The 21,311-nt window shown below is 37.2% G+C and overlaps 1 protein-coding gene across 1 annotated transcript in view; it reads right to left on the bottom strand.

The window, feature by feature from the left end:
• LOC121739007 (BAI1-associated protein 3) overlaps positions 1–21,311 on the bottom strand; it is a 133,898-nt gene that overhangs the window by 39,390 nt on the left and 73,197 nt on the right. The window contains exons 4-7 of the mRNA XM_042131311.1: positions 20,148–20,367; positions 11,240–11,465; positions 5,256–5,434; positions 4,228–4,391 (exon numbers count right to left, since the gene is read on the bottom strand). Coding sequence (XP_041987245.1) covers positions 4,228–4,391; positions 5,256–5,434; positions 11,240–11,465; positions 20,148–20,367 — 789 coding nt within the window. The remainder of the gene's footprint in view (positions 1–4,227; positions 4,392–5,255; positions 5,435–11,239; positions 11,466–20,147; positions 20,368–21,311) is intronic.

Raw genomic sequence — 21,311 nt, 5'->3', positions numbered from 1 at the left:
CACGTTAGAAAACGGTAAGAACAACCTAATTCCAAATTTGCAGCGTGTTACTAATTTTTTTACCCCTGTTATTAACAAATTTTATTGTTTTTTAATAATAAACAATGTTCCGTGTATTGAAAAACGCTGCAAATTAAATACACGTTACAAAACGGTAAGAACAACCTAATTCCAAATTTGCAGCGTGTTACTAATTTTTTACGCAATGTTATTAACAAAAAACCTTTTTCACCCCTTTTCAACCCTTTCCGTACACCCCAGAACGCTGCAAAATCACACGGTAAGTTATTTTACCTTTTTTAACAACCCCCTAAAATTTTATCAAGTTACTAATTTCTTTAGGGTTTTGGCTTTAATGACTGGCCTAAGTCGAAATTATTATAAGCCCCGTGCGCCAACAAAAACCCAACGTTAGACGGCCAGATAATACCAGCAAATGGTACGTGTCGGAGAGGCACAGAGTGAGTCTTAAGCTCCTGTAATTATAGTCATCCATCCTGCTCACACCTACCTACATAATATCTCTGATGTCCTTATTGCTATCTCGCTCTCGTCATTTCATTAATTAAACCCCTCTATTATGTGAAAGAAAATGACATTTGAAAACAATTTCCTCTGCACACAACATCGCGATTTATCTGTTCATATTGTAATGTTATTTATATTGTCTTCGAGAAGTAACTGACAGGCTATTTTATATAGCTATAAAAGTTGCATTTTATAGTTATTATTGTGCATACTACTTTGATTAAGTTTTGCAAAGTTCTAACATAACTACTTAAACCACGGAAAATATAATGCTAAAACCAATACCGAAATTACCCTTGATTTAAGATTTTTAATTCAAGAAAATACTGGTAACTCGTAATAATTACTTACAGTATTTAAATTGAACGCGATTTATCAGTAGTAGTTGTATATCCCACAACCTGTACATTTTGTGATACACTTTACGGAAAAACTATCACACCTATTGATTTGGGCTTTAACACAGTAATTTTTATTTGTAGATATATCATCATTCATCAGTCAGCCAAGGTTTTTTTATATAATATAGATGTGTCATCCATCAGTCAGTCAAGGTGTGACGAAGCGAGCCCTCACAAAGCTCGGCTTTTAGCTAGTCTAATAGAAATAAAAGATAATTTCGAGAAATTGATTTCCATTGAACGGTCCCTGAAATGTAAAGCTGTAACACACTGGGCGTTACAGACGTCAGATGGCTGACGTTATTTTCCGGTGTGTGACGTACACGCAATAATTACATTTAAAATTGATGGTCGCAGTTAGTGCACTGCATCAATCCACGTCACTAATATGATAGATTGTTAAGCAAGTGTAAATTTGTACAGCCATTGCGGGCTTTGCTGGGAAAACATATTAGTGTGGTACTCAAAAATGTAAACAAACTATTAAAGCAAAGCAAACATGATGATGGTGGATTTAAGAACCGATGAAACTTTTAGATGCATGCTCCTCAAATAATAACAAAAGAAATATTTATAAACATAAGATGAATAAAAATATGAGTTTAATATATGGCAAAGAAGAAATAATATTGAAATGCTTCTGAATTAACAAAACAAAGAAACTTGAAGTTATAGTCGCAATAAAAGGTTTTTGAGAAAATGAAAAGAAAAAGCAACAGTTAATTTTTATAACAAAGCTCTCGTAACTTGAACAAATAGGTACGTGGAGATTAAATGTAGTGAAAAAAGTTAATAAAAGCTAAGAGGCATTTAATACAACCGGTCCTCCAGCTCAAAATGATAGTAACAAGGCCTTGTTTGTAATTTATTGTCAAGTTTATTACTCCGAGAATGTGGTTAATGTTTTCTGTTAATATTACAAAGAATATTATTAATACTTAAGAATATAAGAAATATTTTACAATCGAAATAAAGAAAATAATCTCTACAAGTCATTCAAAAAATATATTATTTATTGTAGTCTTACTCATGGCTATAGAAGTAATCGAAGTGTAGCGAAACAAAGGTTGATAGAGCAAAAATACTGCCATTTTTATTGCACACTAAAAGTACCCATGTACCCATGTACAATGTAAAGAGTACTTTTACTACCGCCACGAAATGATGCCATTTCAGGTTATTTCAATTAGCAAAAGAAAATTTCATTCGACAATCTGTAAAAATATAGCGCCATGATTTTCGTCCCGATTATCAACGCTACAGCGGGCCCGCATTACACTCGCACAAAAGGGACGTTTTAGCTCCTGGAATAATCTCGCAAATTGAAAATGTAAAATGAAAAATTATTCAAAAACTCAAGAGAAACTGGGCGAAGGAATAATCGAGAGTTTCCGAAGGTGAATAAAGGGCAGGGAATGAATTGGATTTATCGTGTAATCGCTGTTCGCTCGCGCCCTGACTCACTTATTGCGTGCGGATCGGCGGAGTGTACACAGCAGTGAATACGTTATCGCGATCGGGAATTAGAATCGAGCATCCTCTAATGACATTCAAATGCGTTACCGTGCCAACACTAGCGGAAACACTGTTGGAACTTGGAATAGTTGCAGGTAGCGAATAATTAATTTAATTCAATTCTTCGCTACTGCTTAAGGAGTTAGGTAAAGTCTAAAGATGAGAAAGCGCCTTCATGAAAACTTGAAATCTTTTTTCTTCTTGCATGAGTTTTTATTTTCCAGTGTGAAATCATTGATTTTGAAGGCATGATCTTGAACTCTAACTGTTTTTATCACAGAAGTCTTAAGAGTATTCGGAAGTTAAGTTACTGCCTACTGGTTATTAATATCAAAGTACACGTCTAATCTTTGTGGTTACTAGGTACAGGTTGCTTAATAGGCAAAGCTCTCGAACTAGCTGGCTTTGATATAGTAAACGTCTGTCTCAACAGCGCTTTGATGGATATTGCCAGACTGCATTCAGTTTACAATGTGTTCTTTGAATTACGTTCATACTTAGGTAGCTAGGTTACAGTCTACAGAATCATGGATAGGATGAAAAGTGATACTGTTAAATTTATGTCATCAAAATCTGATGATCGAAAATATGTTTTTTTTTAAATATGAAATAAATGGGCAAACAAGCAAACCGTGTCACCTGATGGAAAGCAACTTCCGTCGCCCATGGACACTCGCAGCATCAGAAGAGCTGCAAGTGCGTTGCCGGCCTTTTAAGAGGGTAATAGAGGAGGGTAGGGAAGGGAAGGGAAGGAATTAGGGGAGGGTAGGGAAGGGAATAGGGTAGGGGATTGGGCCTCCGGTAAACTCACTCACTCGGCGAAACACAGCGCACGCGCTGTTTCACGCCGGTTTTCTGTGAGAACGTGGTATTTCTCCGGTCGAGCCGGCCCATTCGTGCCGAAGCATGGCTCTCCCACAAATGAAAATTTTAGTTAATTGATACCGTATTTAAGAGGTTTCCTTTGCCGTCTGAAATGTTCTTTGTTTAACGTCTCTCGTTTTCTAGTAACTCTATTATTTGTGAGGGTAAGTTTAGAGAAAATTGAGTTTTAATCTGTGTAAGTTTAATTGCCAGCCTCAGCAATAAGGATGGGCACACGTTTACGACATCGTTATAACATTTCATCCCTATATAAGTACATAATATAGCTCATCTGTGCACTTTTATTACGTCATGTAGCTGGCGTTATTTAATTTTTATTGAAATAGCAGGAAGTTTCAGGAAGAAAAAATAAATTGGTCCTGCGCCTAACTTTTCGCTTCGTTAGGCTTCAGTCTTCCGATGATTTCGAGACTGAAGCCTGGATGTGTCGAATGATCCTATACACTGCATGTGATAGAATCGGTCAATCCACATTGCATCGCCAGGTGTTGATGCGTTTGCGATGTCTGTTATCTGCTGGCTGCCTATTCCAAATTTGAATACTCATTTTATCGCGACGCCTCGTGACGTTGCAATGCGGAGGAATATAAAATATCCCTGTGTACTGGGAAACACGTAAAACCATAAACTTATAATATACTGTCGTAAAACTAACGTTTGGTCTCATTGAGTGTTTGACATTCTATTTGCCACAAGGTGCCGCTATGTTGCCTTAGGGTATATCGTGTCAAATAGGCACATTATTATGACACATTGCAACTATATCGTGACATATGATAGCAGTTTGACACGATAGACCCTAAGGCTACCAGATGCCCTATGCAGTGGCATCTGATGGCAAATAGAATTTCAAACATCGTCATTAAACTGGCCACCAGCACCTGAATTAGTAATATACCTGCTGCCAATTATCGTCGTCGTGTCGTCCAGCCTCCCGCGCGGACAGCCACAGCCTCAGGCGGATGCGGCCCTGCACGGAGGAGCGCTGGGAGCGTGCCTCCAGCTTGTACCATGCCTCCACGCCAGTTGACGGGATCTCGCGGAGAGGGATGTTCACGCAACCTGGGACAAAGATACCTTAAAGTAATTTTAGTAGTTGGAGAACAAGAAATATGCTCCGCGACAAAATCCGTAGGTGAATAAATACTAAATAATTTAAACAGAGTATAATACATCTTCAGCCAAAAAGCTTAAAAATACTTTGTGACGCTTTTCCAAATAAAAGAGCAATACAGAAAAATTGGTGCCCTTTTTAAAGCACTAAAATTGAAAACTGAAGAGTAAAGCTTTTACAGTGCATGTTCATAGCATTTACAATCTGAGATTCCACTTTTACGAAAATCTGATTCGTTTCATTAAGTAAATATTTGGGCGGATGGAATCTTTTTAAATTCGATTTTTCAGTGAGCTTCGGCAGACGATCCCGCGGCGAGGGATTTTAAAATGTCAATTTCGCTGTGTCGTTGTGTTTGAAATGTGGATGCCGGTCTTTAAAATAAAGCCATTTTCAGCTCGCTTCAAAGAGATCGCCTCAAAGGATTTATAATTTATATTTCATCAGATGACAAAATGGTCGAATAGGAATTACTCAATGATATTGATATCCGAGATTCGAGAACATTCCTCGAAGGCTTCTTTGTCTTTCAATTCTCGCTTTAAACGTTTCTGATTTAAAGTGGAGTTTCATACTCTCAGTTGAAATTCCTTTAATTAATTCTGCTGAAAGGGATTACTTTTTTCATGCCTGAATCATCTGCTAACCAGTAATGGCGGCGACTTTTATAATATGCTACTTTAGCAAATCGTTAAATCGCTGGGACTACTCCAGGGTCCAGCTTACAGTCAATTTCTAAAAACAAGAAATGGCAATAGTAAAGTGCCAATAACTTGTACTCAGAGCCTACCTCAATATAAATAAGTACTCACCCAGGAAGTCATCCTGGCTGCCCTGCCTGGCGCTCTGGCAGACCTGCTTGAAGAACCTCCCCAGGCCGCGCACACCTCGCACCTCGTTGAGGCGGGAGACGGCGTCCAGGACCGAGCTCTCGTCGTCGTGGTCCCAGATGTCCAGGTGCAGCACGTCCGACGAGATGTCGTCGATGTCGCTACTCGGGTTGGAAGATACGAGCGGTTAGTGATAGGCTGTAGGGTTCATTATTGTTTACATTGTGACTTGATTCTTATGAATCTTATGTTGATTGAATTCAATTTCATTCGATGACGATATATTATACCAATATGTTTGAATAATTGACAATTGGCTAAATATAATATAATATTTGCCTAAAACTGAGGCTAATTTTTATTCGATGGTTAAATAGTTTTTTAAATGCAAGCTAAGTGCTCGTTATATCAAAATTTCCAAATATATATTCTATATTTTTATTAATTAAATAATTTCGGCTACGACTGACGAAACTACCGAATGCAAATTGACTAAATTCCGCGATTGTGCGATAGGAACTTGCAAGGTGAAAAAATTTACTTTCAAAAAGTTAATTTTATTCTTTGTTCGCAAATCGCAAGTAAATTAGGTATTGTGCGATGTTTGCAGAAAAACGGAATGAAAGCTTTTTGGATGTAAAAATATTTGTAAAGTAAAATAAACAAGGACTTGCTAATTTACAACGTGCATAAAATATGTTTTAAGTTTAACCGAGCGGGGATTGTGAGCGAAAAACTGAATAAGTAAAAGCACTAAAATGTAAATAATAATTATTCTCATAACTTGTATCTCTACATTTAAGTATATGAACGTTTAAATAACAAAATGCAGACTCTACATAATAATAGCTCCCACACCGGTTTCGGTGACGGTGGCCGATTTCATTGAAACCAGGCCAGCTACGCAGGAGTAATTTTATAGTGCCCAAGTGTGTGCACAGTACACAAGAGCACTCTCTATTCATTTCACTCTCATAACCCAGTGGGAAGGAAAATCGACACGACTGGCGAGGAGATCAGGCGCAGGACCGACTTTTTACATGCCCATCCGACGCATGGATCATCTTACTTGTCAGACAATCAGGTGATCAGCCTGCATTGTCTTAACCAAACTTGAAAATAACATGTTTCGAGAGCCACGCTCTAACCAGTAGACCACGGAGGCGGAGACTCTACATACCCGAAAGCTTTAGCATGAAATGGACATATAAAAACTGTATAATGGAAGCAAGGTACAATATTATTTAAGAATAATTATCTTGTACTCTACTCTACTACCTAAACACAAGTACAAGTATTATTCATCTTATTTCCCTAAGGCATCGATAATAAGGCGTTGTCGACAATTCATCTCACGAACATAATAAGGCTTTGATTGCGGAACTGCTGCAAGTTTTTGTGACTGGTTTTATTCACATCACTTATTTCATATCATTTTAGTACCGGTTTAAGAGCTTTTAAAGTAAATCTAGATACATGCTAATTTATGTTAATCTATTTTTAATCCTTTTTAGCGTTCTATATTTTTGTTTCACTGTAAAGATCTTTTTAACCGACTTCCAAAAAGGAGGAGGTTATTTATTATGTTCGGCTGTGGAGTTTTTTTTTGTATGTTCAACAATTACTCCGCCGTTTGTGAACCGATTTTCAAAATATGGCCGAACTTCACGCTCGACTCGGCTCGACGGAAGTTTGATTTTAAACTTTATCTTCATTATAATTGTAAAATCGCGGCCGCCAGCGGCCACAAGCGGCCACGAGCGGCCACAGGCGGCCGTAGAGTTCTGTGGTACGCGATATGACGCGATGGTTTACTAGGTAACTAAAAAGAGTGAAATTATTATTTTTAACAAAAAATTAAAACCGAATTCCAAGGTAAAAACAATAATAACATCCTTATAATATGAACTATAAAATATAAAATAATTTTTCCTATCTAGTAGTGCCTTTTTCCGAATTCGGCTAAAACTCAACTATTTCTGTACTCAATCTTCATCATTTTGAAGTCGGTGCCAGTCCCAAAAGTTTCAAATATTCTGGCAGACTGAAAATTCATCTATCTGGTACCGACTTCAAAATTAGGAGGATTGAGTACAGAAATAGTTGAGTTTTAGCCGAATTCGGAAAAAGGCACTATTAGATAGGAAAAATTATTTTATACTTTTTAGTTCATATTATAAGGATATTATTATTGTTTTTACCTTGGAAGTCGGTTTTAATTTTTTGTTAAAAATAATAATTAAGTACTTTGCTGGGTACGTAAAAACTTGAATTTGATAATTTTGAAAGCGAAATTCGAAATAAAAAACGTATGAGTTGTGAGTATTAGGTCCGTGGTTGTGACACAACGCCTCGCTTATTTTAAATTCTAACTTCGCTTGTACCATTGAGGAAATTGTTACCTAGACATTTGACGGACCTACGTCATGTGGTCGGCTTATGTCAATTCAATGTTAGCTGTGATCGGTCTGCTGGGTTTGACTTAAGGATTGACCAGGGCCTCTATCACAAGCTCTTAAAACCAGCCAGAATACTGAATGGCTCGCATTTTGGTACCACGACCTCTATTTTCCAGCCAGTCAGTGTTCATGTGACACGAAACTCACTTCTTCATTGATAACTGAGTGGTAATTTCGTATCATGACAACACAACTGACATAAGCTGGCTGGCTTTTACGTCAAATACAGCAATTCAATAAACACCAACCAACGAGTAGCTTTTACTGAATAGTTTACATTTTAGTAATTTTATTTATTCATATTACATACTTTTTAGTCTTAAATTATATTGCTATTTAGTTGCTTAGTTACTTAATACGTTATATTTTAGTCTACAGCATATATTTTAGTGAAAATAATTCGTTATAAAAACTAAACATTCGAAGTGTCCGAATTTTTGGAACACGATTAAGTATTCTCAAGTTAATCACGAAGCGAGACATAAGTAAAGACGCCTTAAAGACCTTAGTAATCCATTTAGTGTTAGTGAGGTTTCAGAATAATAACATAAGTGAGGTGTAGTATAATAATACAATATAAGTACCTATATGTCTAGTCAACAATAAGGTTTGCATTTGTGCGATGAGCTAAGACTGCATTGATTTAGTACACAAGAAACACATACATGGTATAAGGAACACAAGTGTTGTGTATAATTACTGTGAAATAAGTATGAATTTTCACCAAAAACCTACAGGTACAATCTTATAGTTGCATTGTAGGTTTTTGTGTTATTTCACAAACTATTTCCTTGTAAACCTGAAGTATTTTGGTATATGCATGATAAACACTGCACCAAAGAGGTAAATTCAAAGGCATATTACTTACTTTTAACAAGAATTTTGAGAACACCACCTTTTAAACTTTAGATGTATGTATAACATGCTTCGGATAAACATTGACACACCTAAACTACTAGAAAAGTTAAATAATTGATAATATCATAGAATCCAAATTAGCTAAATTCTCATATGAGCACTTTTCATTTATAACTTCTTCTCTTGACTACAATATGGTATTGTATGATGGGAGTAAATCACTAAATTTTACTCAAAAATAAAAACCTACATTATAGTACTTTTTCCAAAAAAGACTTAATAAGAATTGCATAACAAACATATGGAACTTATTGTTCATAAAACATAATATTATCATAGGAACATATATTATTATGTATTACCAAAAATACTTTTGTACCTCAATAATAATAATAAGTATTAGTTTTATATTAAATTAAAATTTAAAATACATGAGGACTTACTATGTACTTCTTAGGAACCTATCTTAGGAGCATTTCGTACAATCTTTTGATTGCAGTAGGTCTTTGTGTTATTTCACAAACTATTTCCTTGTAAACCATGCATGATAAACGCTGCACCAAAGAGGTCAATTCAAAGGCATTACTTTCTCAATAACAAGAATTTTGAGAACACAACCTTTGAAACTTTAGATTCATGTATATTCATGAATAAACATAGACACACACACACACACTTAAACTACTAGAAATGTTAAATCATTGATAATATAAAATCCAAATTAGCTAAATTCCCATATGCACTTTTTCATTTATAACTTCTCTTGACTACAATATGATATAATATACAATGGGAATAGTCACTAAAACTCAAAAATATAATCCTACATTACTTATAGCAAGTACTTTTTCCAAAAAAACATAACAAAAATTGCATAACAAACATACTTATTGTTCATTGGAACTTATATTATTATTACCAAAAATACTTTTGTACCTCAATAATAATAATATTAGTTTTATATTATTACATTAAAATTTAAAATGCATGAGGACTTTAGTAAGTCCTCATGTATTATAAATTTTAAAAATACGTGGTCGTCTTAATAATAAATTAATATTTACACAAGGGATATTTGATTCAACTTCTTTGATTTTAAGTGACAAGATCTTGTTTAAGATTTCCGCTGTATAAATATTTTTATAAGTATAATATAAAAGAGATTTAACACTTGCCTATCTGATACTAGGTTGATAATAAGGTGTAAGACAAATATAGTACCTATTGATGAAAGCTGTGTATGAATATGTATCTAAGGTATATTTAAGTGAGAAAATAAATGAAAAAACATTTAAAAACGAGTATTTATTAAATTTCTTTTAGTTTAAGTTTTTGAGTGAATATAGTTAGGGGATTATTAAACTTATAAATTGCCTGTGTATGTTACAATAATACCTATTTGAAAGCTCAAAAAAACGTAGGTAGTTCAAGAATGAGTTCAAGTTCAACAAACTATGTTCAACTCATGACATCAACTCTGTTGTAATGCATGTAATTGTAATCCGCTGATATGTATCCTGCGTGCCAAATATTATGTATTTGGCACGCAGGATACATAATATTTGGCACGCAAATATATAACGGGTATATTTGCGTGCCAAATATTATGTATCCTGCGTGCCAAATACATAATATTTGGCACGCAGGATCTTTATTAAAAACTTTATTTTTAAACAACTTTTTACGTTCATTCAGCGATTTTGACTTTGAAAACCTGGTGTAATCTCATCCGAACTTTGATAATTTGTCTCCAATTAGGACAACCTCTGGATATCTCTCATCGTTTTAGTCTCGTCATAATTTCGTGGGCGCTCCGTGGGCGTGTACCTAACTAAGGCTTGGCTTATTATGACACTAATTAGTTAATAGCTCTTTCAGAACTTCCAACCAATGTCTCCCCTGATACAATTTGTCAAATGCAGAATGTACGGATTTTATATAATCCATAATGATATAATGAATAATTTAAGTTATATTAGCGCTGTATCCTCTTCAACAAAATGCGATATATAGGTATATAAATTTTTGGTTTTACTTTCTACTTATTTTTTAATCTATATTAAAATATTAAGGGCGTCGTGCACTCGTGCCAGCTAAAAAATGGAGAGCTTATGGTGCTCCCACATTGCCGTTAGAAAATGTTTAGTAACGTTAACAAAATATTATAATATAAAACAAATTATAACAAAACAAAACATGCGTTACCTTTTGTTTGTAAACCTTTTGTAAAGGTGACGGCTAGGTAACCGGTGAGCCAAATACCAGATTTAAATGTTATAAAATGTAAGTAAACATTAGAAAATTTAACAATTGACAACATTTGTTAGAAAATGTTTAGAAGCATTTTCTAACGGCAATTATGTGGGAGCACTATTACATTTTTTTTCATTATGACACGATATGACCTATAAACTCATAAGATTTGTTGCAAACACTATTCATTCCATTACTAATATTATGATTATGTTTTTTGAATAATATAATAACTTTATAATATCTGTTGTTAAGCATTAAGGCGATTAAAAAGACTTCCTTTCCAGCTCGGACTAAGGTGTCATCACCTTAGCCCGAGCTGAGAACGTAAAAACTTGAATTTGATAATATGGTATTTTTAGGAAATTTTCATAAGAGTATCAGAGCTCAACTTACAACTTGAATGTCTCGTTCCACTTGGGCGACAGCGTATGGGGTCGCACACTGGTCGCGCGTATGTACCGCGCGGGCAGGCGGCCTAAGCTGTCGCGTTGCTGTCGCCCGTCGCGCCGCTTGAAGCTCAGTCGAAACCCATGCTTCCTCCCCTCGTCTTCAGACGCGCGGGGGGACGCGGGCAGCGATGCTGGCTGGATTCCCAGCATGCAGTACGGATCGCTGAACCCTAGGGAAATATTGGACATCAGGTAAAACACATAGCTTAAGGTTAAGGGAGGCACCCCTAGTGTGCAACGTACAAAAATCCCAAGAAATAAAGTCTAAGAGCCTGTCCACACGGCGCGTTGCATCAGCGTTGCGTCGACGCAGCGCTGCCGTTGCGTTGTTTTACATACAAATAACCAAGGTGTTCACACGGCGCGCTGCGTCGTGACAGCAGTGCGCAACGCATACATGACGGACAGCAGCCCCCGAGACCAAGGGGGACAGGGTGTTTACGAAGACTGCTTCGCAAAGCTGCAATGACGCAGCGCCCGGCGCCCGTGTGGCCGGCTATGCGTTAAACGGCAGCGCTGCGTCGACGCACGCTGACGGAACGCGCCGTGTGGACAGGCTCAGCTGGGAGCTTTCTTGGGAATTTATGAACCTCACATCTGCTCTGTCCTCTTCTATACTTACTTATAGTTCGTGTAAATTGTAAAATATACGCACGAGTTTTTAGTATCCAAAAGCTAGTAGAGGCGCTCTACATTTTCAAATTCAAAATGAAATAAATAAAAAATATTCACTAACCGAAACAAAGACTTGTTGTAGCATTCACTATTTTAGTGAAAAGGTTTTCATAGATGATAAAATGTGGGCGGTGGAGTCCCACGGGGCTAAAATGGTCGCTTTGAAGAATCATGATATGAATCCTAATATGATTCATTTTTCTAAAATCGCAAAATGCAACTCTGCTTGCAATTCATTTCTGTATTTTTGTACTGATTTGACATTTGTCAGTTTGACAGTTTTGACAATTCATTTGCTGAATTGATTGAGAGGAATTGCTAAATGACCATTTTAGCCCCGCTGATATGCCATTGGTAGCAAAAATTCCCTAATATTTTAAGGCATCGAAAAATATTAGAAATGTGTCTGTAAATAGCCACAAAAAAAGATCAATATATTTTAGTTTCGTTATGTTCTGACAACCGGCGATCATTCGCATTCGTTCTATTTTTTGGGTAATACTCTAGGAAAAATTTGAAATAATTAGAAACGACATCGCCGAATATACACTTGTAGGCGGGAAAAAGGTAGTCGGGAAAAAGGTAGTTCTTAAGTCTAACCTCAAAATTATTAATTATTGCAAAAAACCGTGGCTATTTAGACATAATTCTCAAACGGAATTATGTTTAGAGCATAAGAACAACCAAATCTAACTATAGTTTATTTTGGGACATCAAAATTAAAAGTCGAGTACAGCTCCTATCTATACTTTGGCCATGATTCTTTAAAATTGGAAACGAAACGTAAACAAAAAGTACTAACGCTTGGCTTTTCACGTCAAACAAAATAGCTTGTAAAATGCAAAGTTACTCGAATAAAGTTTTTAATTTAGTTTCAGTGTACGTTAGTTGGGGACCGGAAGTAATCGTTTAAAATAAGCGTCAAATACGCACAAAATAATACTGAAGGATTATTATCGTATTACATTCATGAAAAGCTTTAATTTTTTAGAAATGTAAGGTTTTTAGGGTTTCGTACCCAAAGGGTAAAAACGGGAACCTATTTCTAAGACTTCGCTGTCTGTCCGTCTGTCTGTCTGTCTGTCGCCAGGCTGTATCTCAAAAACCGCTATAGCTAGACTGTTGCCGCTATAACAACAAGTACTAAAAACAAAATAATATAAATATTTAAGGGGGTCTCCGATACAACAAACGTGATTTTTTTGGCCTTTTTTGATCGTAATCAATAATTATAAGAGGTAGGCACTTGAAATTTTTACAATCCCCTAAATATATGTGGACTTAAATAATTAATAATAATATTTAAATAAAATAAATAATTAAGAGGGCTCCCATACAAAAAACACAATTTTTGGCCTATTTTTTCTCTATAACGGTACGGAACCCTTCTTGCACGAGTCCAACTCGCACTTGGCCGATTATTTAAGTAATTTAGAGGCGTTTATATTTACATATTTTTGCAAAGGGACGCTAACAAGGATAATGTCTCATACCAATTTTCTTATGGATATTCTAAGGAAAAATTTATGAACATGGTATTTTTAATTTTACTAACGGGATATTAATTACATAGTATGAAATGGTATAAATAAATAAATAAATATTGAGGGTACTTATTTATCTTCTATTAAAAGCCAGTAGTTTTGAAACATCTTACATTAGCAGATTAGTATTTTCATTTACTTTCTAAGGTTATAGAATAGTAGACGTATTGTCGGTTGGCCGTACAGTTTTCCAGATAGCAACTTTTATTTCATTGTGTAACCCGGGTCGGATTTCTCGGTAGGTACGTTAGTATTAACCCCCGGCGCGATCGACGTGTTATTACATTTTAGTTGATTTTACAGCGTATGGTTAGAAACTTGCGGGTTACGTGACAATTATCATGGATATGGGATCACATAGATCCGTATTGAGTGTTAATTCGAAATACGAACTGACGATACATGACGATATTGAATTAGAATGAAGCCTCTCGATCGTAATGAAATTGAACTTTTGTGGTTTGCCCGTCAGTTTAGACAGCATTGGATTGGCTGGAAAGTTAAAATGCCTATTGCCGTATTATAGTTGTGTTCGCCCACCACGGCAAGAGACCACAAAATATATATGTACTATACCGAAAAAAAAAATAAACGTTTATTCAGATAATTAACTATGGACTCACATTGCTGTTTACAATTGTCCTTTGATTGGTATCGAGAGCGCAAAAGATCGTCAAGCTTTTAAGATATGAACAAATAGAACACACACTCAACAACCTGTGGATTTAAAAAGCAAACAAAAAAATGTTGCCCTTAAATGTCATGTGAAAAGAATAAACAGCCTTCTCCCGAGCTAAATGTTAAGAGTTGATCGACATTTGATATTTAAAATACTATTTATAAATTATAAATAGAACAAAGCGGGTACCTATACAGGTTTTTGAATTCGTTACCAAAACGACGAGATGAAAATTACTTTTAATACAGCCCTTAGGCGTTTTGTTTACAGTTTGTTCGGAGTTTTTAGATTAACAAATGAAATATTATTGAGAGTTTGTAAAAGGTTTATTACGAAACAGAAAACGTAAAAGACGATTTGAATAAAACATAAACGCAAAAAAACGGCGTAAAATTTGTTACAGATTATTTTATGAACATAACGTTTTGTTCATAAAAAGTCTGTAACAAATTTTACGCCGTGAACTGTGTTTAAACACGTGAACCATAATAGGTGAATTGAAAATAAGTCCTAATACTGTGTCACTCTCCCTCAACTGATCTTTGTTCTGTCTTTATCACTTTGTTACGTAACAAACTGTCAGTGACATAAAGGTAGAGAAGATGCTACGTATTCATATCAAAATCTGTTGATAAAACATACAAAGAAGTTATACCTATTCCCGATGATACAGACATAATGTAGTCATCATATTGTAAAGGTTTGTCGGGACCCTCCTGAACTATTGTTACTCGGTGAAGAGGGTGATATCCATATCCATTGATGTATTAATAATTAGAGAGGGCTCATTTAAGTGTGAAGACGGACCCATACAAAACTCAGTCACTAACAAGTGAAAATCATACAACTGTATAATTATTGCTCGGATTCAAAATCTTATATATATATATATAAAATTCTCGTGTCACAGTGTTCGTTCCCGTGCTCCTCCGAAACGGCTTGACCGATTCTCATTAAATTTTGTGAGCATGTTGAGTAGGTCTGATAATCGGCCAACATCTATTTTTCATACAAAAAAAAATATGGCAAAACAACGTTTGCCGGGACAGCTAGTATATTATAAGCGTTGATAGCGGGTTTATACGTATTATTTCAATCTATAATAGTAATACCGGCGTGAAACAGCGCTTGCTCTGTGTTTCGCCGAGTGAGTGAGGTTACCGGAGGCCCAATCCCTTACCCTATTCCCTTCCCTACCCTCCCCTATTACCCTATTCCCTCATAAAGGCCGGCAACGCACCTGCAGCTCTTCTGATGCTGCGAGTGTCCACGGGCGACGGAAGTTGCTTTCCATCAGGTGACCCGTTTGCTCGTTTGCCCCTGTATTTCATTTAAAAAAATCCAGCGCTGGATAGTCTATCCAGCACTTATCAGAAAGTGGTGAAATAACAAAATGTCAAATGAACCATCAAAAGTCAATTATGGATAACCTTAACTATAACAACGCCTCTGGTGCAACCCACCCTAAGTCAACTCTACGTTTGCATTCGTGTTGTTTTCACCAAAAAAGTACTAAACTGCTGTTAAAATCGATTATATAAAATTCTCGTGTCAGAATGTTAGTTGCCGTACGCCACCGAATCTTTACTGATTTTTACCAAATTTTGTACGCATTTTCAGTAGGTCTGAGAATCGGCTACTGGCTACTTTTTATATTGATAAGTACATATTTTGTTGAATAAATAATAGTAAATTATTACAACTCGAGACTGACGGCGACTATTGTTTGTGCGACGGGATAGCGTTGATGGACGTTGCCATACTTATTTAGTTACTTCCATAAAATAATAATTATTATAGGCGAAATACTCAATATGGCAAAACAAAGTTTGCCGGGAGAGCTAGTTATATAATAAATATATTATACAGCAAAGGGCTATAAGTAGGTGACGAGGGCAACCCTCTGTCAATTGGGCGAGGGTCAGGGAAAATTTGGCCGTTCGTATAATATAAACGTTAAACGTCCTTGGGCTACAGTTTTCATAATTTAGTGTACGTCGGTTATAGATTACCCTAAATTATCAAAAATAATGTTGCAATACTTAATGAGTATCGCATAATAATTATAATATGCGAGTCTTTCAAAACTAAAGACTTTTTAATTTTTTTTCTTGCATAAGAATAATTGTGGAAAGCATACGGGTCGAAGGTGAAAGGTTTTGCAGGCCCAAGCATGCGGGCAGGAAATCCAAACTTTCGGATGAGACACTCAAACTTATGAGGGAACGGAGGGAAAACACGGACTCGGGTTCGTCAGATGTAAAACTTCTCTCGAGGCGAATACGGAAACTTATACGTAGAGATCTTCACCGCTCGAATACGCTGGAAATCGCGGAAGCGATTTAGCGGAATAGAGGGTCTGAAGTTTTCGTAAGGCGCCTCGGGAGGAGTCATCTGACGAAGGTGAAGAATAGCTGTGGCCAAATCATTTCCTCACGAGGGGGGGTTCTGTCCGAGATCGAGGATTTCTATAGCCGCTTGTATGCTTCACATGCTTCGCAACCTGATCCTCGTGATGGCGACCCGCGTGCCAAACTCACCCGGCATCTTTCTGGCGAGCTTCCTGACGTCAGTATAGGCGAAATCGGATTGGCTCTGAAACAACTTAAAGGAGGAAAGGCCCCGGGGAGGGACGGAATTACGATCGAACTTCTCAGAGCGGGAGGCGAACCCGTCTTGAGAGAGCTTCGTAAAGTCTTTAATTTTGTCCTTCAACGGGGAGTTTCCCCCGAAGAGTGGCTTAAAAGCGAGGTGGTTCTCTTTTTTAAGAAGGGCGATAACACCCTTCTGAAAAATTATAGACCCATCTCGCTTTTGAGTCACATATATAAGTTGTTTTCTAGGATCATTAGGAATAAACTTATCGCCTATCCAATAAACTTGACGAATGCCAGCCACCGGAGCAGGCTGGGTTTCGCAGAGGCTTTAGCACCATAGACCATATTCACACCTTAAGGCAAGTTGTACAAAAGTCACATGAGTACAGGCAGCCATTGTGCCTTGCCTTTGTGGACTATGAGAAGGCTTTTGACTCTGTTGAGACCTGGGCTGTTCTGGAAGCCCTGCAACGATGTCAAGTCGATTGGCGTTACGTCGAAGTTTTGAAAGGTCTATATAATACCGCGTCTATGTCCGTCCGAGTACAGGGGGCCACAACAAGGCCAAGGAATCTATTTGCATCGAGGAGTGAGACAGGGGGATATTATTTCCCCGAAACTGTTCACAAATGCGTTAGAGGACGCCTTCAAGACCCTAAACTGGAAAGGAAGTGGCATAAACGTTAATGGCAAGTACCTCGCACACCTTCGTTTCGCTGACGATATCGTCATATTGGCAGAATCGTTGGAGGACTTGCAGAAAATGTTGAACGACCTAAATGAATCTTCCCGGCGGATCGGTCTCAGGATGAACTTGGACAAGACGAAAGTCATGTTCAACGAACATGTTCTCCCGAGACCGGTTGCAGTTAACGGTGTCGTTCTCGAAAGCGTAAAGGATATGTCTATTTGGGGCACATGCTGCAGGTAGGTAGACATAACTTCGAGAGAGAAATCGATAGGAGGATACAGTTGGGTTAGGCAGCATTCAGGAAGCTAAGCCACATTCTCACGTCGCATATTTCGCAGAGCTTGAAGACGAAAGTCTTCGATCAATGCGTGCTTCCCGTTATGAGCTACGGGGCGGAAACCTGGCCTTTTACAGCAGGGCTAGCTCGTAAGTATTCCATCGCTCAGCGTGCTATGGAACGCGCTATGCTCGGAGTTTCTTTGGCGGATAAGCTTCGAAATGAAACAATACGTCAAAGAACTAAAGTCACCGACATAGTGCAGAGAATCAGTACGCTGAAGTGGAACTGGGCTGGTCACGTAGCTCGAAGAACAGATGATCGCTGGAGTAAACTTACTCTGGAATGGAGACCAAGGCTGGGAAATCGGGGTGTAGGTCGACCTCCAACTAGGTGGGACGACGATCTCCGCTTAGTTGCAGGCCCATGTTGGATGCGAGTAGCAGGAGATCGGTCATCTTGGCGTTCATTGAGAGAGGCCTATGTCCAGCAGTGGACGACTATAGGCTGATATGATGATGATGTTTAAGAATAAACACCTAAATTGAGTAGCAACACGTACTTTATCTAGGCGCGAATCAAATTGTTTTCAGAAAATCATACATTGTGTTCTGTTAATTTTTTTTCAAACATTTTGATAAAATTTAATATACTTACTTATTATAAAACAAATTAAAAATATACCACAACACAACATCATGCCAAATACAAGCTACATTAAGGCTCGACGTAGTTACGTACAGTCGTACAATTCACGTCTCGATCCGTAATAGACCAATAAAACATTATTATTTGCGTGAAGTTGCCAGAATTGCAGAAGTTATAATAAACTATGCCTGCAGGTGGCGGCGGTAAATCTGCAACTTTCATTAAAATCGTATTTCGACGAATAAATTGAAAGTCCAACTCGGATGGCCATTCCAAGATTTTACATCAGACCGAAATTATTTTGGTAACGACTTTCCTCGTTTCCACAAATCTCGTTATTATAAATATAATTTTTTACATTTCAAAGAAAAATCTGGCGACATGTTTTATTATCTATCTACCTATTTACTGTGTGAGGTTAGGCATCTGAAAGAAGAAAGAGGTAGTCACTATTTATTCGAGTGTCAATTCGTAATCTAACGTCTAGTGAGTAGTGACTATGGTAAATATGGTTTTCATGAAGCCTGCTTATTTAAAATTACTTTAAGTTTAGTATACTCCATAATAATTATAATTATCTCTGTTGATATCTGGGAAAAACTACTTTGGTACAGTGACATCCAGAGCAATTAGCATAAGCGAGTGGAAAATATTTTTATTATAAGCTTGTATGACGAGTTGGTACCTAATTCGCAAATATTAACTGCCAGTTAAGAACTTGCCCGACTTAACCGAAACACAATAATGTTTATGTTAATTTATAACCCAGTTTTAATTATCCTTGCCAACAAACAAAAAAAAGTTAAAGCTCCTTTTAATAAAAAGCTTACGGAATTATGTTCCGTACAAAATGTTATGGAAAGTTGCAAATGTTACAAGTTTTTTTGTCGGACGCAGATTGAAGTTTTCATCTTTCGGTTGTGGGTTGCGACTTTGTACGGAACTCACGAATACATTAATGTGGAGGACGGCCGGGTTCAAAACCGCCACAACTTTACTTATGCTCAATTTAGACCGTCTGAAAGTTTGGGAAATATCACATTTCGTGCTCTCTGTATGTTCGAATTTAATTTGACATGTGTGATTATATTTTAGAAACCCTTTGTGTGGTGAGGTAGTAATGTAACTGTACTCCGCGTTTGAGGTCCGAGAATTCCGGAGTCTATACAGGGTGTAACCAAATTAAGTGATGTTACTTTAGAGCAGGGGTCACCGAATGGCGGACCGCGGTCCGCATCCGGACCGCCGCGCCGCCGATCCATTGTGTGCGCAGTGCGGACCACCGACCGAACATTTTCGAAAATGAACTTCGTTTAATTGCACCAATATTACTTCTAACTTAAGACAGATTATTAGCAAAAAAAATTATCACTTTTCTCATTGCTATGTAAATAAATACCTTTGTAATTTCTGTAATTATCTTTGTTTAAAAATATTTTTTATAAAATGAGTGGACCGCGAAGGTCATTCCTTAAAATGGAGCGAGCGAAACTAATTAGTGACCCTTGCTTTAGAGTGGGTATGGGTACCCTATGTCGAGTTCGCTGTGAAAGTATCAGCGCTGAGAGAGTAACCTTTTTTATAAAGAGTGGTGTAGAAACAAACTTGAAAGTCTGACCATTAGCATCCTTCGCCTCTAATACATCGGCCTCTATGACAGAGCACCCCAACACGACTGGAGGCGGACGTGGCGTGCACGTCGGGCGTCACCTGGAAGGTTATATTCCAAAAGAATTCTTACCATTAGCATCTTTCGCCTCTAATCCATCTGCCTCTAAGACTGAGCAGCCGAGCACGACAGTAGGCGGGCGTTCGCTGCCCGCGGCACGCATAGCGCGCGCGTGCACGTCGGGCGACACGCGGAAGGCGCGCCGAGCGTACTCCACTACCTCCTCCTTGTACGACGCGAACTGACCGTCCGGCGCCGGCGCACCCACCGCGTTCTCGATGCAGTACAGCACCTGGGAATAATATTATCATCTGTTACGGCCGCACGTAAAATTGTAACTTAATTTTAACATAGATTCGATAATTTTAACAGCGAATGCATCGCAACCGCCAATTATTTAGGAAGGTATAATATAAGCGCAAGGAGGTATCTCAAGATTGTCAAGAACCAATAATTATTATATTATCTTCGCTGTTGAAATCATCGAATGCAAATTTAGATAATAGCTGTCATCGTAACATTAAACAATCAAATAATCACAGATATTACCCATCTTTTAGCTTTGAAGTAGCCGGGTAAAAATGCATAATGCAGTCGACAACTTCAGACGCAACTTGACTTGTCCAACAGTTCAATTAATGGTAGAGTTCCACAAGTGAAGTCCTTGCATTGCCATGTTCACTTAGCTATGACAAAACATTATTTCTCAAGATATAGTCGGCTTATCATCAAACATAATATTACTTATATAAAATAAGATTTAAATTAATATTCATTGAGGAATTCAGAAAATACAAATTATAATATTATGTCAAAGACCTACTTGCGTAACAACCGACGAATAATAAAAACTAAGGAAAAGTAACTCCGTCAAAAAACATGCTCCACAATTATACTTGTCACAAAAGTGTACCTTAGGTACAGATTTCAATACATTTGGGATTATAGGCAACTGACATTTTAGAATTTGCGAAGGAACCAAAACGATAATATTATGGGAGTTACGATTCTATAGTTTTTATTATTCGTAGGTAACAACTTATAAATTAGGTAGATTTGAAACAATGGAATATAATCCTTTTGATTTCAGTCAGTCGCAGACTAAGTATTTAATCCGGATTTAAGAATAAATTAATTAGATAATATTATGTCAGTGCTAGTCGATATTAATTAGTGTATTCTGTTAGACACGATGTCGTTTGTCTGGGGCACAATCACGGCCATTGTCGTAATGCA

This window comes from Aricia agestis, chromosome Z (genome assembly GCF_905147365.1).
Source record: "Aricia agestis chromosome Z, ilAriAges1.1, whole genome shotgun sequence".
NCBI lineage: Eukaryota > Metazoa > Arthropoda > Insecta > Lepidoptera > Lycaenidae > Aricia > Aricia agestis.
This window is presented reverse-complemented; position numbering and strand designations above follow the sequence as displayed.